Below are 23,827 nucleotides of genomic sequence, written 5' to 3'. Positions count from 1 at the left end.
GGGTCCAGGCCCGCCTCCACAGCCCCGGCCCTCCCCGCAGGCCGCCGCCGCCCCTTACCCAACTTGGTGCCCGGGTTTCGTCCCGCCATAGTCGGCGCAGCCGGCGGCTCTCCGCCCCCCGCGGCCGTTCAGGGCGGGGCGGGCAGGCTTCGGCCTTGCCGGTCCCGCCCCGCGTGGGCGGGGAGCTCCGGCCCCCGCCGCCATCGCGCCAGCACCGAGCCCTCGCACCGGGGCAGCCAAGGACGGACCCCGCCCCTCAGTCTCTAATGGGTAAGACACCGCTGCCGTTTCGTGGCGGGAACTAGTGGGTATATTTCGTTCCTTCAGTGGCAAATAACACCTCACCTTGCTGTCTTGGTGGTAATGAGTCCAGGCAACTTCCAGTTTCTTCCAGTTGGATCTTCCAGTAGAAACTAGTATCTTGTGTACGCAATGGGCTCGATAAACCTAGGGACTTGGAGCATCTCCCTTATGAGAAAAGGCTGAGTTCTGGGTCTCTTTAGTTTGGAGGAGAGGGGTGACCTCATTAAAGTTTATAAATATGTAAAGGGTGAGTACCATGAGGATGGAGCCAGGCTGTTCTCGGTGACAACCAATGATAGGACAAGGAGCAATGGGTACAAACTGGAACACAGGAGGTTCCACTTAAATTTGAGAAGAAACTTCTTCTCAGTGAGGGTGGCAGAGCACTGGAACATGCTGGCCAGAGATGTTGTGGAGTGTCCTCCTCTGGAGACATTCAAAACCCACCTGGACACCTTGCTGTGTAACCTCATCTAGGTGTTCCTGCTCCAACAGGGGGATTGGACTAGATGATCTTTCGAGGTCCCTTCCAATCCCTAACATTCTGTGACCTTGTAAAGCTTTCTAGTTACACCTGTGAAATGGAAGTCTGGTAAAGCCACAGACAGCTTAATGGCCTGCACTTTTTTCCAGAGTTGTAATGATGCAAACTTGCATGGAAAATGTGTTAAACATTGTTAATATTCTCATTTAGATGAGACACCTTGAAACTTTAGCCATATTTGCTCAGTGCTAGCAAAGAAACCACAAACTCCCTACAGCACCATGTAAAACAGCAAAGGGGCACAGCTCTGAAATCTGAGGACACTATTTCAGATCCTTTTATGAAATGCTACACAGCCTGCTTGAAAATACACTACGGAGACCACAGCCTGCCAGAAGTTTCACTGTGGGCTGGGGTGTGTGAGTTACTTGTTTTAAACACGGCCTTCAGCTTTTAAAATTAACATCTTTCTAGGTTGAATTATTACATTTGAAGACGTTGTAAGCCTTAACATATTTAATAAGGCTGAAACATAGGTCTAAATCAGAGGGTTACAAGTTGCTTGTTTTAAGAGTAAGATTGAAGTACAGAACTGCGTAACTAATTTTAGGATAAACCCTGTGAAATAGCATATCCTTAATGCTACTACTGCACTAAGAAACTATGATTCATGGTATCATTCTTTGTTTTCCTTCTTAGCTCCCCCTCACAACAGTTGAAGCTGGAAGGGACCTCTGTCAACTACTTGAGTCCAACCACCTGCTCCAGCAAGCTCAGCACATTCCCTGTGGCTGCATCCAGCTGGGTTTTAACTATCCTCAAGAATGGAGACATCACAACCTTTCCAGGCAGGCTGTTCCAGTGTTTGACTACCCTTCACAACGGAAGTGTTTTAATTTATACCCAAGTTTTCAAATTATAAGCTTCAACTTTCTAAAATGATAGCATTACTGTACTCCTGGGAAAAAAATCCCAAAGAACAGCAAGGACAAGTGTGAATATGAAAAAAAAAGTAAAAAGTTACATGTATATATATAGGTATATATATATATATATATATATACACACACGCCCCTGTATAACTTATCCCCCTTCCATACAGAGTGCATTATGTAAACCTTTCAGCATAACATTAAAGGGAGTGACAAGTGAAAGAATGGCAATATTTTCTTTAATGAAGAAAATATGATTTGTAACCTTGAAAGAGTAACTTTTTTATCCAGTCTGGAGAACTACACCCAAACCTTATACATATTAACAGCCAACCTCTGAGGTTTTCATGTACATTCAAATATTTCAGGCAGCATGTTTAATTTAGGAATTTTTTACTGGTTTTGATTTTAGAGACAATTAAACTTTAAAGAATAAAAAGACACAAAGCTTACAGATCAAACAACTTGCCAGCCTCTGTACCAACACTCAAACATTCTAATTACTTTCCCTCTGTATAGTACAAAACCAAGATGCTAGAAGGGCTTATGTAATTAACTTGGTTGCTTTTCTATTCCACGAAACCAACACTCAACAGTAAGATACAAGTTTTGAGAGGCATTTTATTTTGACAACTAAAAACAGTTAAACATTCAGAAGCAGTGTACAATGAAACATAACCCGAACCAAATACTTGTAGTACATAATCCCATCTTTTCAACTGAGGCCACATTTTCCAACTTTCAAGGAAAAAAAAAAAAAAAATGGGTAAAAGCCATTGTATCTCTTCTCTCTAATAAAGAAAACACACTACAATGAGTCTAACTGAAATTGGAGAGACTGGATCTTGGCTTGTACACTTCTTTGAAAAGACATGAGGCAGTTATGCTAAAAAGATAGCAAAACTCTACTACTTGTCTTTTTTTTTTTTTTTTGGATAGTCAGTTCTTATACAGACAACACCGAGCCAGTTCCACCACATTCTCATCAATTACTGCCCATCTTTGCCTTACGTAGAGAGCGCACTCTGGAAGGCTGCTGTTCATCACCGTTCACTTGATTTAGTCTTTTATGTCCATATGCTGCGTAACAGTTGCAATATTCAGGCCTTAACTTCAGGAGTTGAGCTGTACACTGAATCTGAGTTTTCAGAGGCAAGATCTTCTGCAATTAAATAAAAAGGGTGTTATTTAACTTCACCTTAGATATATAAACCAAAAGCATGTTGCAGAGGTTGCTTAAAGACCAGGTCAGTTTGTTCTCCCATTTAACCTGATCCAATTATTCTATGCCATCTGTTCAGCTCTAGTCACTAGTCTGACACCACATGGTCATTTTCAGGGAAATGCATTCAAAGATCTTTTCAGAAGAGTGAAAAATGCCAGAAGGTACTTGGGGAAAACCACCTCGTCCATACTAAAGCATGCTACCATTTCTGCTGATCTTTTAATGCTCAGCTGAGTTGAAGCTGGCAGTTCAGTGCATTACCTATTTCCTCCTCTGCAGTTCCTGGAAGGGTGGTCCGTGCTTTTGCTGCTTCTGCATTCTCCTCTTCTGTAGAGGAGGGAGAAAAAACAAAAAGCCACACAACAGTACAGTCAGTACTTTCAGTTCCCCTCACCCACCTCAACAGAAAAAAATAAAATTTTCCACTGAATTTAGTGTTGAGGAGACTTGGGTAAGGTATGCTATGAATGGATACTCACTCGCAGTCTTCTAGACATTGCTTTCACCCACCACCCCCAAATCTACACAACCTAAGTACAATATAAAATAAACCTATAATTCACACTTTTTCTAGAGATTCTTATATCCTTACAATTTATAAAAGTGGTGTTTTTCATTTCTTCCTCTGTAACATAAAAATACATCAGACTATTTTCTTAACTATCCACAAAGTGTCTACACTCAACAAGCTTATAGGTTTGAAGTTAATTGCTTAAATGATGGATACAAAAGTAAATCCTTAAATCTAACATACTTTGAGTGGATATAGAGACTCTCGGAAGACAGTAATGTTAGCATATGAAACACAGATGATGTTTAGCATGTATGACAGATATTACTTAAAAAGAGCAGGCAAAGCAGCCAAGTTTCACCAGGAACAAGCACATACTTACCAGGAACTACACACTTCCAAAGACCATAGGTTTTCCCTACTGTTGTCTGCCACAGCCTTAGTGTACCATCCTCAGAGCCACTTGCATATAACTCCCCATCAGGGCTAAACCTCACACAGTGAATGGGACCGAAGTGTCCTTTGTAAGATTCTATAAAAGAATATATCAAGACCATTAATTTCAAATTTCAGTCAAAAACTGAAATTCACTGGTAAAAATTGATCTGAAGATGACAAAAAATACTGATGGGGGGCACCTACTCAGTATTTAACTTCTGATGCAAAACAAAGGTTCTATTGGTATCTCAGCAATCTCAAATTTAGATAACATATTAATGTTTTATTAACTGCAAGAAAACAGGTGCCTATTTGCTCCAGGCCAAACTACAAAGCAAGCCAGTAGCATGGAGTACGCATGCTTTGTTCCTTCAACCACTCACTCCACAATATAAAATTTTAAATGAGGATAGTATCCACGGACAAACTTAAAAATACACTTGTTTTTTGAAATACATTTGGCCAACATAGGCAAGAACACAAACATCACATTTTTCATAAAAGCAAGTAGCTGCAACTCATTAGACATATCCGATGAATGCTGTAGTATGACACTTCAGTTAACATACAGCTTGCTATTACAGCAATACAGAATGACTTTCTGTTTTTTAAATAGCTGCAAAGTGCTGTTTGATGGAGGCTTTAATTAGCTCTAGAAGCATAACATTAGGTATACTGCAACAGGAAAAAATGCTGAACTGATAATATACCTTTTCATTCTCTTGCATGCTATTCTAAGACCTTATTTAAGTACAACATTTTAATTTATTAGTCATTATTTCAATAATCTAATACCCATTTCAGAACTAATTTTTATTATGGAAGAAAAACATACCTAATTCTTCTCCCGTATTATAGTCATATTTATAGAGTTTAAAATCTTCACCACCTGCAACCAAACATTCTTTTGCGGGGTGAAGCGATGCAGAATTGATTGTAGCAGGTGCCTCAAATGATTTAATTTGCTCTAGACTGAGAGGGAAAAGTTTGTTAACAAAGTTCATTAAAAAAAAAACCTGAGAACAAAGAAACTGATTCTACTAGTCACAACTGCTTTTAAGAAAACCAGAAGACACCCACACAGTTTCTGAAACAAGTTTTGATAATTACAAATCACACTCACCAAGTTAGAAATGAGTTCAGAATAAGCAAAACAAAAAGCTTGCACATTCAGAACTACTTAACTACTGTCTATAATATGCTTAAGTGTGTTAACTTGCTTTCTTGAAGTATCAGAGATGTAAAAATAATCAGTTCTCTGATAGCACTGAACAGAACCCTGGCTGAAACTTATTTAACCACAATTACAATTAATATGAAATACGAAAATGGCACGGAACCTTTACAGTCTAGCATCTTATACATAGTTAGGGTTCACTATTTTAGAAAAAGGTAGTTGTTTTACACTCTACCTCTGACAAATGGCAAACAAAGATGTCCACTAATGCCAGTTCTCACAACTTGTTGATTTTGGCCTTGTACAGTCAGTTTTGACACACAACCAAGCCCCTTACTCAACCTGTGAAAATTCTGTGTTTTGGACTCACGTTTCTGCACTATGAAAAGCGATAGTCTTCCCATAGGTTATCACAAGTATCTGTCCTTCTGGAACATACTCCATGCTGCTCACTGACATGGCAACATTTAGTGCCTTCACTTCGGTCATGGTACTCCGGTCCCAGAGGCTTAAGAGGAAACAAAATGGCAAGAAAGACTCAGATTACTTCAGCAAATCAAACAGTTGTCACCTCCCATACATGACAAGATTTAGATAAAAATAGCCACCTAACAAAGAACATGGTTTGATTCCACAGGTACTTCAGATTTTCAGTGGCATTCTTACCATAAAACTTTGCATAGCTGAGAATGAAGACACACTTCCTTCAGAATACTGCTACTTTTGAAGCTTAATGCAACAACATTAACTGGTTGACGCATCATTTTAACTACTCAGGGATTCTCTTAGATATTAAAAATCTTGTAATAAGTTCTAGAAGTAAGGCTTAAAGATCCTGTTCTGCCTTTTTGCCTCACAAGGTAAAGACGTACTAATGCCAAAAACCAGAGATTCATTTAAGATAATATAGTTTTCTATACAGAGGTGCAAGCGGTATCTAAACAGAAGGGAAACTGTTTTGCTATGACAAGTAAGAATCTTCATTCATTAGCTGACTGTTGCATTTCTGTTTCTACAATTCAGAGAAGACAAACAAGACTAGGTTCTTGCCTTTCTTGAACATTAGGAAAATGAAAAGAACAGGAGCTGAAAAGAAGGCTATAGGGAAATTGCACCAGCAACTTCCCATCCTTCCTTTCACAAAACAGAAAAGACCGTTCTATTTCTCTCCCCTTTGTCTGTAAATACAAGAATGAGAGACAGCAAGGCATGAGATGACACTTGTCGTATCAACCAAAAAGCTGAAGAAGCAGGAAGGCACATCAGCCATCCTTTCTTGACAGCTTAGTCTGAGTTTTGTCAATTCATCTCCTCAACAGCCACACTGTCTAGGTTTCAGCACATCTACCAATTGGGCATGAAGTAAACAAAACACTTTAACAGTAACTGTATGAGCCATCTTATAAAAACAGTGAAGCCCACGGAACTTATCAGCATGGCAGAGAAAGAGGGCTATGTCTATCAACAGGGCATTAATTCCAGATACTCTTCCCAGTCTTTTATCCCAGTCCCTGGCTAGTCCATGCCTTGTGCATATTTCAAGGCTGGATTGCAGAAGACAAGGCAACAATACCTCAGCACAACATGTGTTCACAAGACCATATTCTATAAATTCATCTCTATAAATATTAAAGGCATAAATTTATTCTACTATGCAGTTTCTCAAAGACCACCTGTTCTTATCAGGGATGACATGTTTATGGGGTAAATTAGAATTATTACAAAAGTTATGTCTCTAACAGCAGAAGAGAACTGTTTTAGGCATGCAGCTATAATAATCTAGGATCAAATAACCTCTCTTACTTATACTCTTTACCAAAAACCATAACTATCTTCTCACATAGATTATAACAATAAATAAAAGTGAAATTCTCAGAAAACTGAAAGTTACTTTTTCTTACCGGACAGTTTTATCATCAGCTGAAAGAATCTGTTTGTCATCACTGCTCCATAAAGCCTTTTTAATGCCAGAAGTATGTCCGCTGACAACATCAGGTTCTTAAAATAAAGCCAAATATTTTAATATATGTAAGAAAATGAAATAATATCATGCTGCAGTTTGGGAGCTTTCTTAAGCTCTATGGATTTCCATTTACTAGAAACTGTAAAATTACTTCAAGCACTTGTGAATTTGGTATCTTATTCCAGGACCAAGATAAATGTAAACTGGATACCTGATTCCCTAAATTTAAAAAGCTTCACTAGTTGAAAAATCAAGGTTCTCTAGCTTCATATCAATCATCAGTCGTTCAGTATGGACATGAATTTAAACACACTTAGATATGTGGCATCTTTTTTCTTTCAGATGACTAAATTTTAACTAACTAGACCTATTCCTAATGAAGCTGCATTTAACTGAAATATGGTATCTTTGAAGTCCATTACAGATAAAGCCTAATTCACTTGTCAAAAGCATAAACTTTAAACATACAGATTATCCTACTAGAGCAAAAGGTTATAGACACTGCACTTGTAAAACAATCCTCAACTTCATCTTCTATGATTCTAAACAGAAAGTTGCTCTTAATTTCAGAATTTTAATTTAAGTCCAGAAAACAAGAATCATTTCTAAAAGCAGACTCACCTGCTTCTGGCTTGCTCAAGTCGTAGATACGCAACAGTTTATCTTGTCCACCTGTTAACAGATAATTGCTATCCTGAAACAGAAGTTATAAAGGGTCAACTCTATTTTGAATCAAAATACCAGTCTTCATCTGTGAGTCTTAAAATAACAGCTCTTTCTCTCAGACAGCCTCTAACATGCTTATTGCATTTATCATCTTAAAGACTCTAAGTTACTTGCGTGTTAAGATACACACATAAAAAGCAGAAAAGTAAGTAACAGCAAAACATGCTCAAGAGCTTACTTGTGAATAAAGTATAAAGCTTTTTCATACCTGTGTAAAATCCACACTTTTGACAATGTGTTTGTGAGCCAATGTGATTAGTTCGTCACCTGACACAGCATCCCACACTTTGCTAAATGGGAAGAGAAAACATTTATATTGTAGTAGCACCAAGACAAATCAACCTGAACAGTCAGACTAGTTTGCAAGCAATCTTTCCTGACACCACCATAGCATCTTATCACAAATGCTACACCTTTATGTTATAACCCAGTTAGTCGATGAGAATACTTTATATGCTTTTACTGAAGCGTTGTTTGTTTGTCTTCTGTACTATCCCACCATTTTCCTTTATCCTCTTCTTCAGAATAACACAGACTAATTAGCATTTAGTTTTAAGACACAGGCAGTTCTTTGCAACTTAATAGAGATTTCCCTCTACTAAGAGGATTCAACTTGCTGAACATTAAATATACTGCAAACAGCACAAACCACAACAACAAAAAAAAAATCAAATAAATAATTCACTAGAATTTTCATAGGAATTTTCTTGTAATAAAAAGAGGATAAGCAGTAGAAGCAAAATAAAAATCACTCAACTCTGTTACAAGTACAGTGCCAGAGATTAGAGCCACATACAAATATTATTCTAGCAAACCAGTATGGTAATTAAGTATTTTTATCAAGAAGCAACCATAGTTGTTCACCATGACAGAATTAACTGTAGCTGCTTTCAAGAACTTAGAAGTCGAGGCTTTAATTTGGCTAGCCACACACAAGCTAACAATTACTACAGAGAAATACACAAACCAGTAATTTACTACAGCTATACCTCACCAAAGAGCACTAGACTAAAATCAAAATATAGACTTCAAAGACAGTCAATCACTTACGCTGTAAAATCTGCTGCTGCTGTAGCTGCTTTAGTGGCATCCGTGTTCAAAGTGGCACCCCAAACAGCACCTTTATGACCTAGGAATGTGCCAATCCAGTCTCCTGTGTCACCCTGACGCAGCATAGGCTTACCATCTTCACAAAAACAAAACCAATATTCAGGTTACATGATAAAAAAAAAAAAGGAAGCTGTTAAAAAAAAAAAAAAAAAAAAAAAAAAAAGAAGATTCCCTTGCAACAGCATGTGGAAATATCACATACTTTATGAAACTGAAGAGCTTAGGTATGCAGATGTACCTGCATCTAAAACTGTATAGACATTAAAACGCTACTCCAAAGGAGACAAAACATTTTCTTTAGGTTTGTGTTAAGGAAGAAGGGAGACAGAAAGGAGCAGTATGTTTAGCTTTTATTTTCACTCACGTTTTCTTCAGGCAGGACATGTTTGGTTTTTTTTGTTTGTTTTTTTGTTTGTTTGTTTGTTGTTTTTTTTTTTTGTTTTTGTTTTTGTTTTTTTTTCCTTTGGAACATTTTCAATCTAATAGCACTCAGAAATAAGTCTTGTCCTTGTAATCAGATACGTTTAAAACACATACAGAGATGTTGTAAAAAAAAAAAAAAGAGAAAAAGAGAAAGCCTTTCCTATGAGTATTTTGTTCTGGGAGGCTAGCAAAAAGTTGTTCACACAAGAAGATGTAGAACTGAACTGGAAGCACTCCAAGGCACCCTTTTAAACTTATGAATATATACATAAAATATCAACATACACATGGATGAAGGGGAAAGGCTATTCACGCAATGAGAGCTGGCATGGGAAAGGACGGGGATGCCACCATTCTATGTCCAGCCAGGCTGCTGCCCTGGTTAAACGGAATCTCACTTTAACATCCACAGCAAATAAGCACAGGCTGTAGAAATGGACAGTTTTAGAACTAAATATTTTCAAGGCTTCCTCCCCCGCCCCCAGTTTGGCTCCAAAGGCGATCTTGGACACCCCCCCAAGGCCAAACTAGTAATTAAGCACCACGGCAATCAGCTGTCCACCCCCTTTTTCACCCGGTGACGCCGGTAGCCGGTATGACCCGGCAAGTACCAGCGTTTCGCGGGACGAACACGGCACCCCAATACAACCACCCCGCTCCCGCCCCAGCAACACCCCCTCGGAAAGCGACGCGCGGCCTACGAGCGGCGGGGCGGAGGAGCAGCCCGGCCCACCCGCGCTCCCCACAACCCCACCGGGGGCGAGGGCAGCTCTGCCGGGCAGAGCACAACAAAGGGACCGACCGCACGGACGCAGCTGCTGCCGCCTCCCGTCCCCGCTCACCCTTGCAAGCGCTGATGAGGAAATAGCCGTAGGGGGTGACGCCGCTGAAGGCCAAGTCCACCACGGGCCGCGTGTGCCCGGAGCAGGTCAGCGGGGTTTGCCTCATGGCCATGGCGGCGGCGGGGACGCGGCACGCACGGAGCCTGGGAACAGACACGAGTCCCCGCCGGCCGGGCAGGAAACGGCGATCGCGGCGGCGGGGGAGGAAATGACGGCACGGAAACGCTTGGGAGCGGAAGCTGCGTCAGGAGGCGGCCCGTCCCGCCTTGCCCCCTCTGTAGTCCCGCGGCCCAGCCGGCCGGTGCTGGGCGCCGCGCAGCGAGCTCTGCTGCCGCGGCCTGCCCCGCCGGTGGGGTAACCGCGCTCTCTCGTTCCTCCTCCGCCTTCCTGAAGGGATAACATGGGCCAATAGTGTGTCCTGGGGTGCATCAAGTATAGCGTTGCCAGCCGGGCCAGGGAGGTGATTGTCCCGCTCTGCTCTGCACTGGTGCGGCCTCACCTGGAGCACTGTGTGCAGTTCTGGGAAACTCAGGATAAAAAAAGATATAAAGCTACTCGAGAGTGTCCAGAAGAGGGCTACAAAGTTGGTGAAGGGACTGGAGAGGAAGCCGTATGTGGAGCAGCTAAAGTCACTTGGTTTGTTCATCCTGGAGGAGACTGAGGGGAGACCTCATGGCGGCTACAGCTTCCTCACAAGGGGAGGAGGAGGAGGGGCAGGCGCTGATCTCTTCTCCCTGGCGAGCAATAATAGAACCCAAGGGAATGGCAGGAATTTGTGCAAGGGGAGGTTTAGGTTGGGCATTAGGAAAAGGTTCTTCACCCAGAGGGTGGTGGAGCACTGGAACAGGCTCCCCAGGGAGGTGTTCCGGCCCCAAGCCTGACAGTGTTCAAGAAGAGACTGGACAACACCTTCAAACACATGGCATGAACTGTGGGGTTGTCATATGCAGTGACAGGAGTTGGACTTGATCCTTGTAGGTCCCTTTTCAACTCAGGACATTCTGTGATTCTGTAATGCTCTGCTGGCCACAGAATGGGATCTCAGGCTCCTCAATGTGCCTTCATTTTGACTAGGAGCTCTTCTGTGGCAGCTCCCAGCACACCCTAGCCCTGTACTTGCTTTTTAGTAGTTGGAGTTTCGCAGAAATTGATGGCAGCGCTGGCATGGCCCTGCCCAGCTTCCCATGCCCAGCTCCTTCCCAGCTTTTTCTTTCTGCCCCTGTGGGGGCAGATTTATCACTTTGACATTTACTTGGTCCCTTCTGGCTCCTAAACCAGAGGCAAATTAATCCTACCAAAAGGAAGCACTTTTTTTTGTTGTCATTTTGTTGTTTTTTGGTTGGTTTTTTTTTTTTTTCCCTATAGGGTTGCCTTGTCTTGTAGCTCACTGCAGAACCTGAGAAGGCTTTCCAGCCAAGGAGGTCGTGGGAAGTAGGGGATGTAGGAGTGTCGGGATATGTAGCAGCATCCACCTGGGTCTGCATAAGAGACGGGGAGCCATGCTGATGTGTCTAGAGAAGTGTCTAGACGAGTCATCACATGCATCTAAAGATGGTATTTGAAGATGTTTCAACAGCTTTACTTAAGAATTAAGAAAGTAGCATTATCTCTTCTTTCAACAGGCTAAAAAATCAGAATGGTGTGACTGTTAGTCCTTTTTACCGTTAAAGTATTAGAACTGGAAAAAGACATTTAAATCATCAATAGATAATGGAAGTTTAAGGTTTAAACTTCAGTCTTTCACAGCTTCTCTTTACAGGATGGACGCTATTTCAGTCTCTGACCTTCTGGTGTTTCTTTCACCATTCCAGAGTTCTTAAAAGTAACTCCTAATGATTTTGTACTTTCATGACCCATTTTCATGCATATTACCACTGTAACTAACATTTCCAATTTTTCCACACGCGGCCACAGACTACCACATAGACTTTCTCAGTATCTTCAAGATTTTTCGGATTTTTTCCTAGCAGAGATGCCAAACTTTGACACAGGCCTATAGCTGAATCTAGCAAGTGTCAGACTACAGATTATGATCATGGCAAATTCAAATGCACCTGTGAAAGCTTTTGAAGTAACATTAAGAGTCATAGTTAACAGAATTCCTGAAAGGTATGTTTCCCTTGATAAAGCTGTTTGTGACTGAGGAATTTTATGTATTTTATCCCATTCTTAGGAATACTTTGAGAGCTTAATATAAAATATTTTTATTGAGTAGAATGGCTGAAACTTTAGAGTGGAAAAGCCAAATGCTGGTTTATTCTACTTTATATTATAGCAGCATTTCCAATATTTTATGGTATATTAGTATTCTAAACCTTACGTGTATGTTCTCTATTTGTGCTATTCCTTGTAATTTTTTTTTTCTTCATTCCTAACTGTGCATCTGGTTTTGTCCCCAGAAGAGCCATTGCACACCAAAACGTACATTTATAGGAACAGGGCAGAGATTAGGTGGACAGATGAAGACCCCGTGTCTGAGTTTATATTTAAAACAGGACTAAACAAAAGATTTATCACTTTGACGTTTACTTTTTTCAAAGCCTAATATACATGTAGAATTACGTCTCCTAGTTAGCATTGCTGTTTGGGTTTACATTTTAAAACCCTGTTCTGGTAACTGATGTTACCAACTTTTTTAGTGAGTGGAAAAAAGAGAAAAATAAACTAGAGGTCAGTAAATAAAAAACTTAGCATTAAAGCATACCTGCTTAAAATTCAGTATCGAGGAATGGAAAGGAAGGAAAGATTGTGTTTAGGGAAGTTTATTTTTAATGATTACATAGCTTTGATTGATTTTGTCTTCTATTAATTTGGAGCATGATTTTCCACCTGCACAAAGCAACAATATGGCATCCACTTAGGCAGACACAAAATCTATAATAGGCAAAGGCAAAAATATTTCCAATTTACTGTTAGGTAGCTGAAAATCAGAAAAGGGGAAAAATCATGGCAATGTGAAACCTATAAAATCTAGACTACATTAAGAATCTCACTAGGTGCAGCAAAACTATAGGGTAGTGATATTAATTAAGTTTTTCATATGCTGCAGGAACATGAAGAGTCTAGTAAGAACATGTTAGGTGTCACTAAAGCCAAATCCTTCAAAAGAGACTTTAATACCTACTGTGGGATCTGGGCAGACATTAGGCATCGTGCTGCTGACTGCTGTATTTCATCCTGAGAAAAATAATTGTACTGGTTAGAAAGCTGTGTTTTTATTGTTATCAGCCACTGCCCAGTTTTGTAAATTTATAACTCTGCTGGTGGATGGACTTAGTGTAAGCATGGAGATGGTTATGTGAGCATGGATCCTACATGGTGCCAGTATCTGCTTCCAGCAGTAGGTACTTCATTGATTCCCAGTTTGAGCCTGGCACTTCCCGCCCACCCCAGCCACAACCTCTCTCTGGCCTAATTTTCTACCCACTAGCTCCCTTGTACTGTACCAAGCAGTGGCTTCCAGAAACTCACTGATATTTGCTTTCTGCGCTGAAGATGTTTCTGTTCCTACATGCAGAATAGTACAGCCACATGGCTAAACAAGAAGTACAGGAATTAGGAGTTTAGAGTCTAGGTTTGTGATACAGAAGGATAAGACTTCTTAAATTGCGATTCTGTGAAGCAGGGGGGACCTTTATTACCTTTGGGAAACAGTATTAAAGACATATAGAAATAATACTGAAAATAAAGCTATCTACATTTTTTCTTAAATCTTTAATACCAAGACAGAACATAGTTATTTAGTCTCTGAAGTTTGTCCTTCCTGTACCTAACTCAGGATATATCATGCATAATTCAGTCAGCCAGTTTGCTTAGCTAAAGACTCAAAAGTTTTTTCTTTCAACATTCCAAGGTATGTTCTACATCTCTAGCCCAACTCCAGCTGGAAATTTCTAATGCAGCATTTCTTAAACTGAGCGTGGGGAGGGAAAGTACTACCATGAAGCACATTTGCAGTTGGGGAAGGAGAAACACTTTGTTTGCTATAGAGCCACTACAAGTGGAATGAAAAGTGTCTTCAGGAGGAAGTATTTCAAACAGAAGCAAGAACAAAGATTAGAAGGGAAGGGGGCAAATACACTCAGAGCAGGAGCAAAGAGATGCTGGACTGATCCGGCCTTGTCAGCAAGCTCTTGTTGAGAAGCAACATCCTAATGCGGTCATTTCTATCAGATGTGCTTCCTCTGCTTTTGTTCAGAGCTGTTGTTTTCCTCTGTTTGGAGCCTGACAGCCTTTGGCCCCAAGTGCAACTCCTCTGGCATTTGCCCCACCATTGCCCTCCTCTTATCTCCCAAGGAGCATTGCCATTTAAGTATGTTTATTCTCCACAGTTTGAGAATCTTTAATTTAGAAATACATCAATTCTGTGCACTCAGGCTAGACTACCTTTAATACAGAGATTGTTAGAGAAGCTGGGAGCTGTGAAACAGGCCACAGTTTTTCTAGAAAGACTAGAGAAGGTAAGAGAAAAAAAGGAAAAATGGAAAAAACAGTTACTTACAAATGAAAGCCTAGCAAGCTTAAAATAAAAATGTTGAGCTTTTTTTGTTTTAGCTAAGGTGCTTATTGTATCAGACTCCAATAACATTATGAAGAAAATAAATGTCATTAAAACATTTTTATTCGAAGTTTTGTATTTATTTATTATCAAAATAACTGTCTTGTGGTGTTAAATAAGTATTTGTCGACCCAAACTTGTCAGGAAGTAATCAGGGCCTTGTAATCATAGAGTAATTCACACCATTACTGCACCAAATGACACGTTTGCCAGTCATAGTTTATAAAGCACCTGGGCAAGACTCTCTTACTTAACATTTACAATTCAGAGTGTCTGCTTGATTAAACAACGTATTTCCATAGCTAGTGATTGAATTTTCTCAGAAATTGTTGCTGAAAATGAATAAAGATATCTTAATGAAAGGTCATGATTCCAGTGCTTTGATTAAAATAAATCAAGCAAAGACTGAATTAAGTAGAGGGTGTTTAGTATACATATTTAAATTTCCAAAGACTTCTCATGTCGTGGTAGATTATCATAGCTGGAAACACACCCTCTTGCCACTAGGTGGGGCTCCTTACATATTTATTAGTACAATCAACTGGCTGAGAACTTCTGCTGTGAGATGGCTTATACTGATGGTTATTTCAGCTTATACCTGGCAGCTTTGTGAACATAGCACTCAAGATGTTACTAGATGCTTAGTTTTCTAAAATGAATTGGTTAAATAGGTAAATGGAAATCTCTGGGTGCCACAAGAGACAGTAGCATGGCAGCCCCTTTGTTGGTGGACCTTGAATATGAGTTATTTTAATGTAAGTTTGAAATATTCCGTGTAATCTGTAGGCATGTTGATGCTCTTTACCTCTGTTAAGTCTTTCTGTGGAGAAATGTTCCCTACTAATTTGTACAGCTGTTTGCTGAAGGATCATGTGTTACAGATGCTGTTTGCAGATATGTGAGAGCGATTGTAGAAAATGTTGCTGTGTTTTCACTGGGGGAATAATTACAACTGAGTGCCAGACTTGAACAGTCAATTATTGCTGAGTAACAAGATAAAAGATAAAAAGCAGATCTAACTGTATTTCACAAATAATATAACAATGTGCTTCAAGTCAAGGAGTCCTTTCCAAGAACAGCCTTTCACAGCAGGTCACCATTTATTTTCTATTTTCATGCAACTTCTTATGACAAAGATCTAGGGAGTGTAAGTGCTGGACTACAGACACCCTTCAATTAGGTGTGCATCGTACAATAGTTCATGTGTGAATAGAGGCCAAGGGGATTAAACACAGAAATGGGCTGTAGGGGAATCAGGAAGAGTGTGAAGAGCAGTTTGAGCCAGCAGCAAGGAAGAGATGAGAAGCAGCTTAGTAGGAGAAATGTAACACATGGAAGCTGAATAATAGGAGAAATAGAAAACTTAGCTCAAAGTTAACTGTGTGCCTCGTAGTGGGATTTGTTCCTCTTTATTCTCTATCTCTTCAGGTGGGCTCAGATAAAAGATCACTTTTTTAGTCACCACTTTAGTGTTAGGATCTCAAAAAGGTTTGCTTTTCTGAGAGGAATATTGTTCCTTACATTTTCTGCATGCCAGTTGGACCATCAGGAGCATGTGTCTGGAGAGCAGGGATCGAGCACATTCAGAACATGCATCCAACGTACACTGATGAAACCAAAAAGGAATTTTAAAAATATTTTATCTTTGCTTCATGTCCCATTCTGTCTGTTTAAAGGAAAAAGTTGACAATGCTGGCCAGATAGAGAGGAATCATAGAATAGTTTTGTTTGGAAGGGATGTTCAAAGGTCATCTAGTCCAACCCCCTGTAATGAGCAGGGACATCTTTGCCTACATCAGGTTGCTCAAAGCCCCAGCCAGCCTGTCCTTGAATGTCTCCAGGGATGGGGCATCTACCACCTCTCTGGTCAACCTGTTCCAGTGTTTTACAACCCTCAGAGTAAAAAATTTCTTCCTCATGTTTAGCCTGAGTCTCCCCTCTTCTAGTTTAAAACCATTACCCCTTGTCCTGTCACTACAGGCCCTACTAAAATGTCCCCATCTCTCTTACAAGCCCCCTCTAAGTACTAAAGGCCACAATAAGGTCTCCCCAGAGCCTTCTCCAGGCTGAGCAGCCGCAACTCTCTCAGCTTTTCCTCATAGGAGAGGTGTTCCAGCCCTCTGATAATTTTCGTGGCCCTCTTCTGGATCTGCTCCAACAGGCCCATGTCTTTATGGCAGGGGCTCCAGATCTGAACTGCAGGTGAGGTCTCACGAGAGCAAGTAGAGGGGCAGAGCCACCTGCCTCAGCCTGCTGGCCACACTTTTTTTCATGCAGCTGTGGTTGGTTGGTCTTCTGGGCTGCAAGCACACATTGCTGGATCATGTCTAGCTTTTCATCCACCAGTACTTCCAGGTCCTTTACTCCAGGGCTGCTCTCAATCCCTTCATCCCCCAGCCTGTATTGATACCAGGGGTTGTCCTGACCCAGGTGCAGGACCTTGGCCATGTTGGACCTAATGAGGTTCACATGGGCCATTTCTCAAGCTTGTCCAGGTCCCTCTGGATAGCATCACATCCCTCAGGTGTATCAACTGCACCACTCAGCTTGATGTCATCTGCAAACTTGCCGAAGGTGCACTTAATCCTGCTGTCTAAGTCACTGATGAAGATGTTAAGCAGTACTGGTCCCAATACAGAATCCTGAGGGACATCACTTATCACTGAAGAGAATTATAAGAAAAAGAAATTACAAACTTTGAGGAGCCAGTGTTTTCATTGGAAAGCTGAGCCACTACAAAACCAAAGGGGGGCAATTGAATAAATTAAAACAAACAAACAAGCAAATCCAAGGAAGGTAGATGCTTCCCCAGATTCTAGCCAAATATTCTCACAATACAGTTGCTAAAGTTAACCCTCAGAAAATAAAGGAACATAAACATATACATATTAAGGTTTAGGCTGAAAAATGTGAAGACATAGCTGGGGAAGCCCTGACAGGTTAAATACAGGGAACTCACCTAGAGAGGAAAGTATACTGTGCATATATTCCACAATCCTCTTCTAGGACTGTGCTCAGTCAATCCATTTAAGACTATAGAACGTTGCAGTAAACCAATACCTATGATATGCATCTATAGAAGGAACAAAGGTGATAGCAGCTCACACAAGGCTTGGTAGGATGGAAGGGAGTAAACTATCTTGCAGTGTTAAGAGAGGAGATGGGAAGGAAAAATGGAGAGAGATATACACAAGTCTGTTCTCATGCTTAGAGTTCTTGTAACTAAGACAAAGTAAAAGAGATAAGTTATGAGTATTATGGGTGTTAAGTTCTGGGTGAAATAAGCCATTTCTGTATTTTTTTTCTCAGTCAGCAACTTTGCTCTCTGGGCTGTTCAAAGCATGACTGTACTGTAAAGGACATGGGAGTGACATAATATTATTTTCCTACCTCTTTTCAAGCTTTTTATTGGAACCACTTGATAATTCAGGCTAGCTAAATAAGTATTTACCTCTGCAAAAAGAATTTACATTCACAAGAAAAATGAATCAGACTGTAAAAGCTTTGCTAAAGGAGAATTAAAATTATCTGGCAGTTCACTTACTTTCCAGGAAACAGTTCAGAAAAATTCTTATTCTCTGAGTATCATCACATCTGTAATACCTCTCTCTGAGCTTACTGTACTGTAAGAAACAGTAATACAAATTTTCGGGAACAAGCTTTAGCTGAGTTGTTTCATAATTGTAGGCTGCTTTGATGTTTTCACTTGGACGGTGCTCTTCACAGTGGGAGATGTTTACTGTTCTAAAAGTCTAAAATAATTAAAACATCAGCCTTTGAAAATCAGCCATAGCAGACAGTCTTAGTCCTGCTATCCTTGGAGTACTTAAGCTGATTGGATATACACAAGTCCATGGGACCAGACAGAACCCTTCCAAGAGTAGCAAGCTTATGCCATTACACAGCTTCTTTCTATCACATTTAGAAGTCATGGGAATCAGGGGAGGTTCTTCATAACTGGAAAAAGGTAAACACACTCATCTTCAAGAAGGACAAGAGAAGGATCCAGAGAACTGCTGGCTAGTTGGCCTCATCTGTGTGCCCGGGAAGGCTGTCGAGCTGTTTCCATACCAAGGACACATTCTGCCTGACCAGCCACATTGCCTTCTATAATGAGATAGCTGGCTGTGTGGATGAGGGGAAGATGATGGATGATGTGGTGTCTCATAGTATCCTCCGAGCCAAAATGATAAGAACTGATTAGGTGGATAGGTAGGTAGGAAATCAGCTGGAGTGTTGGGCTCAAGGGATTGTGATCAATGGGACAAGTTGAGCTGGCAACTGGTAACCAGTGGCACCCCTCAGTACTTGTTGTGGCCAGTAACATGTACTGGCTTTATTGACGGTGTGGATGAAGGGATAGAGTACACTTTCAGCGAGTATGCAAGTGATCCCACATGAGGGATCCTAAGGGGGAGAGCAGGGCTGTTGAAGGCTGGAGAAATGGGCTGAAGGGAACCTCATTAAGTTCAGCAAAGGCAAGTGCAAAAGTCCCACACTTTGGGTACCGGGTTTATTCAGGCATAAGAAGATAAAGCAAAGTTGGAGAACCTTATTGGTGTGTATAACTACCTATAAAAGGATGTAAAGAAGACAGAAAAAGACTATTTTCTCAGAGGTGCACAGTGGAAGGATTATGAGCAATAGACACAAGCTAGAATAGGGAAAATTCCAAGTAAATGTTAGCATTAAAAAAAATTGCTACAATAGCGATCAAATGCTGGAAGAGGTGCCTTTTCTTGGAATTACTCAAAACTTGACTGTACAAGTCCCTGAGCAACTTGATCTGCATTGTCTCTCCTTTGAGCAGAAGGTTGGATGAGGTTAACTCTGGGGTTTCTTCTTAGTTTATGTGGTTTTATTTCCTTTCCTGTTCCCTTTGAATGATGATTTCTTATGCCTTCACTACACGTATTTGCCCTCAGCCTTTGAAGATGAGTCAGAATAGCTTCCAAAATTGTTGTTTTGTTTAAGGCAAAACATGTCTTAAAGGACTGACAGGAGTCTCCTATACATACTTTATATTCAAGCATTGACCTGATTTATCAGAAGCATATCCTGTTCCACTGCTAAATTTTACAAGTCCTTCACCTTCATCCACAGGACATCATCAAACATATGCTTCCTATGCATTATTAAGTCTATATATCAGAGACACAATGCTGACTGATGCAGGATTGCTATAACTCAGTATTGAATTCGGTCATTCAAAAGATTCATACATCTGCTTCCTTTAGTCATACAAGTAGACATGGCAGTGAAAAGACCAGTGATACTCCTTAAGTGAACAACCTACATGGCAATAATGCCAGGCTAGTGCAGTCAATGCTTCCAGCAATGAAAAAAGCTAGACCAAATGTAAAGAACACAGTGAAATGTATTTATATAATCCATAGCATTTATAAAGACCTCTACAGGGCAGCAGATACAGAATTAAATTTATGTTGGCATTTACTGCATTTTTTTTTCTTGATTTCAGAGGTATAAGCTTAGCAGAGTTCAGCAGTTTAAAAAAAAAAAAGCTGAACTGTGTAACATCAGTCAGGCTTGTTGATAAGCCTTTTCTAATCGCTTTTCGAACAATCACACAGATTTTCTTTAGATTCCATTTTTTAGCAGTCACAGTCCAGTTGTTTAATCATAAATATTAGTGGTACAGGGCCAGCATGTAAAAGGCTATTATCTCTGGTAAATAAAGTTTGTAATTCGACTGTAAGCAGCTCTTCAGGCAATATGACATTTGCTGGTTTATCAGAACAAGTTGTGCATTGTGGAGAACTAGAACACAGCAATGTCGTTCTGCTACTACTTGTACAATAAATTAGATTTGAAAAAGTATAACTTTTTTTTTTTTTAATGGAGAGTATTATGTATTAGACTGTCTTTGCCTTTTAGAACACACCAGAAAAATACGTGAACTTGAAAATAGAGGATAGTAAGGAAAAGATAAAAGAACTACTCATATGCAACATGTATTTGTGTTATTTAGAAAAATTACTGGATAAAACTTCTTTGCATAGAAAACAATTTTATATGATTATCTCTGCCCTAAGAGCATAAACTTCCCCAACTTTTAAATAAATATTATTGCAGTTTGGGGATGTGAAAGTATGTTCCATTTCAAAACAACTCAAAGCTACATTTGTCCCTGGACTGAATCCACCAATGTCATCAGTATTAGATCATGGATTCATTTGGCTCACAGTATTATGCTTGGAGTAACTACAGTTGTAGAGTTTTGGTTTTGTGCCAGGATCAAACTTTGAAAGAAATTAGTAGCACTAATGGTAGAAGACAGTGATTGTGCTTTTACAGGTATGAGACATGACAGGGAAATTTGCAAAGGTTTCCATTTTATTGAGATTTGGGGGAACACAGGAACAAGATGCCTAATGATTGAGTTCCAAGGAACTCAAAATATAGAACAGCAGACTGAGTAAAAAAGATAAGTACCATCATTATTCTTGATTAGAATTTTGTTCATGAATATTTGGAAATTTATTAGTGCAATGAAGATACTTGCCAGTCAGGTTTCTGTGAAACTTGCAGGTTTGGTGCTGAACATCATGTAATTGTGTCATGCAAAATACAGACAGGGATTCCTAAAAGTGTAATTATTGTTTCACGGTGCTGACACAGGAACAGATTGACAAGCTAGAGGGAGGCATTAGTTCATCTCACAGTCATGTCCAAGCTAATCTGTATTTGTAAGAAATCATCTTCAATCACTACAGGATGCTAAAATCGAGAATCTTACTTGCATGTGGGTGTTAGTGTGGCCCTGGTTTCATATATATAACATTTAATGTGGATGTATTAGTAGCTTTAAATGAAAGAGTAGTTTAGATTTAGGCTAGAAGTAGCTGGCTGTCAGAATGGATAAAAATAGAAGAAGAAATAATCTTTAGACACCCGTACTGCTTGATTCCAGGTGGAACCCTCATCTTTGCTTACACTGTTACAGGTTCATCAGCTGACTGAGCATGAACCAGGAAGAAATGGCAAGTTCCCAAGATAGCTAGATTCCTTCACACCCATCAAGAGCCTTTGAAGTTTAACAACAAAGCCTGACTCTAGGAGAATTAGTATAGGACCATGTAAGGAAAAATCATTAAGTAGTTAATCTTAGGCCTTATCTGGAAAGTACTCTATTTCTATGGAAACCGAGTACTTGGCTCTGAACGCTGGAGCATATAATAGGAACTCATTGTAAGAGTATTGGAGCAAACAGAGGTATCCAGTTAATATGTCAGCTAGAACAGCATTCTCTAGTTGTTCCACTTGTCATTTTTCCCCCTGGTTTTATGCCTCATCCTTTCTTTCAATTGCTGTCCTTTTGTTTTGCAGACTTGGCTTACCCTATCTTTGTGGGGGCAGTAAAACCAAAGGAAGCAGTGTATTCAGGCATCTCAGAGGCATTCAATCAGACAGTTAAGGCACTCTTGGTTTGCTAAAGTACAGAGGACCAATGTGGGAACATTGCCAAGTGCAGGCTTTTGGGAAGGAATTTTTCCGGCAGACAAAAAAAGTTGTTTTACAGAACTAGTAACACTACAGATCCTGCAAATCCCTCGAACATTGTGACCACCTCAGAGTTCACAGCTGCAAACAGATTACAGACAAAACCCCATATCACACTAGCATATCTGGAGACTTCAGCTAGTCTATTTACATGAATAATAAAGCAACACTAAATTCATATGAATACAGTACTATAAACAATATGCATCTAGTATCCTACCTACTCAAGGCACTGAACAAATAACCGTATGTGAAACAAGAAATGGGAACAGAATTTTAAAACTAATAACTGATAACCTACAGGAATTATATGAGTAATTTAACTTATCGTGTTACATTGTGGCATATCAGCCAAAAAAAAATCCATTAAAAATCTGCCCAGCACCTGGGAATGGGCTGTTACTGCAGCTGGCAAGAACTACAGAGATTTCCATCTGTGGATGATTAATCTGATCTGTGCCAACTTGAAAGACCAAAACCTGCTATCAGTTAGCTTGTCATCTTTAAAAAAAGAAAAATAAAAAAATCAAAAGTATCAGAAAGTGCTCTTGTTGACAGCATCACTTGAAAGGCCAAAGACAGTTTAATCCTATCAGCTGAACAATTTACCTTCTTGTGAGAGTTAAAATACATTGGTGGACAAGTATAAACTTTTGTATTAGTACATTTGTTTCATTCTACTGAAAAAATGATTTATTCTACATATTCTGTTAAACAGCTGTCAGATCCCCATCTTATCTGTCAGATCACCAGCACTTATAGGCACTGCTGACTGTAGTTGACTGTGAATCAGTTATCTGGAAGTGAAATATTTTGTTCACTGTGACAACCGAAGTAACGCCTACTCTCCTGAAGGCCTTCAGGCTTTTGGCCTGTGGCTTCTAACCAGGCTTTGATACCTCTCTGCCTTTTCTGTTAGCTGTCTCTTCTGCCTCTTATCAGCTCCTCCATCAAATCCACAGGTAGTTTGCTGAACATTCTTATTGCTTTACAAATGTTTTTCCAACTAAATGAATGTATTCTCTTCACCTGTTTTCCACCACAGAACTTGACAACAATGCAGAAGACTCCAGGTGAAAGCCACTTTTGTGGCTTTCTGTGCAAACTTTCAGTTCACTGCATACGAGTCTCTGGGTCTCAGGAGTGCCAGCTGATGGTTTGATTCCACTTGCAAAACCTGGAATTTAAGTACTTGAATGGATGTGAGTTTGGGGGGAGACATAGTTACTGGATGGTTGTTCAGAGGTATAGTGCAAAACCTGGAATTTAAGTACTTGAATGGATGTGAGTTTGGGGGGAGACATAGTTACTGGATGGTTGTTCAGAGGTATAGTGCGAATGAGTAGATAAAAACAAAAATACCACTTTCAAATGCTCTTGATCTGACTGTAAGTACTGTGGAAAATGGTGACAGGAAGCACAAAGGCTTTAGGAATGAAACCTGTTCCTTTGCTGAGAATCTTTATACATCTAGGAAAAAAACAATGCTATACTTTTATCTTGATTGATGTCACCGAAAATAGCTCAAATTCCACACCCAGATACCACATGACTTGGAATTATGCTTGTAGTTAAAAATTTTTCAGAAGTAGGTCCGGTCCCCACTTTTAATAT

General features: G+C 40.1%; 2 protein-coding genes and 1 long non-coding RNA gene across 4 annotated transcripts in view; 1 reads left to right on the top strand and 2 right to left on the bottom strand.

Moving 5' to 3' along the window:
• Positions 1 to 191, bottom strand: part of DERA (deoxyribose-phosphate aldolase) — a 55,352-nt gene extending 55,161 nt beyond the window's left edge. The window contains exon 1 of one of the 2 annotated variants that reach the window (XM_065030219.1): positions 59 to 191. In XM_065030219.1, coding sequence (XP_064886291.1) covers positions 59 to 89 — 31 coding nt within the window. In that variant the 5' untranslated portion in view covers positions 90 to 191. The remainder of the gene's footprint in view (positions 1 to 58) is intronic. The other variant, XM_065030211.1, reaches the window with a different exon arrangement.
• Positions 75 to 3,298, top strand: LOC135575444 (uncharacterized). The gene is made up of 2 exons (XR_010466219.1): positions 75 to 270; positions 1,487 to 3,298. It is a non-coding gene; the product is annotated as an uncharacterized LOC135575444 (long non-coding RNA).
• Positions 2,321 to 10,368, bottom strand: STRAP (serine/threonine kinase receptor associated protein). The gene is made up of 10 exons (XM_013369809.3): positions 10,135 to 10,368; positions 8,810 to 8,945; positions 7,968 to 8,049; positions 7,655 to 7,727; positions 6,972 to 7,068; positions 5,441 to 5,578; positions 4,729 to 4,865; positions 3,838 to 3,987; positions 3,206 to 3,271; positions 2,321 to 2,881 (listed from the first exon to the last, which is right to left on the bottom strand). Exons 1-10 carry the CDS (start codon positions 10,244 to 10,246, stop codon positions 2,820 to 2,822), a joined length of 1,053 nt encoding a protein of 350 aa, XP_013225263.3. The 5' UTR covers positions 10,247 to 10,368; the 3' UTR covers positions 2,321 to 2,819.
• Between the last annotated feature and the right edge of the window lie 13,459 nt (positions 10,369 to 23,827).

The sequence above is a fragment of the Columba livia genome, chromosome 1, assembly GCF_036013475.1.
Source record: "Columba livia isolate bColLiv1 breed racing homer chromosome 1, bColLiv1.pat.W.v2, whole genome shotgun sequence".
Classification (NCBI taxonomy): domain Eukaryota; kingdom Metazoa; phylum Chordata; class Aves; order Columbiformes; family Columbidae; genus Columba; species Columba livia.
This window is presented reverse-complemented; position numbering and strand designations above follow the sequence as displayed.

Coding starts and splice junctions, on each gene's coding strand:
- STRAP (XM_013369809.3), bottom strand. CDS start 10,246: ATGGCCATGAGGCAAACCCCGCTGACCTGCTCCGGGCACACGCGGCCC. Junction 7,069..7,654: donor CTTGAGCAAGCCAGAAGCAG/GTGAGTCTGCTT, acceptor CTTTATTTTAAG/AACCTGATGTTGTCAGCGGA. Junction 2,882..3,205: donor AACTGCAGAGGAGGAAATAG/GTAATGCACTGA, acceptor ATTTAATTGCAG/AAGATCTTGCCTCTGAAAAC.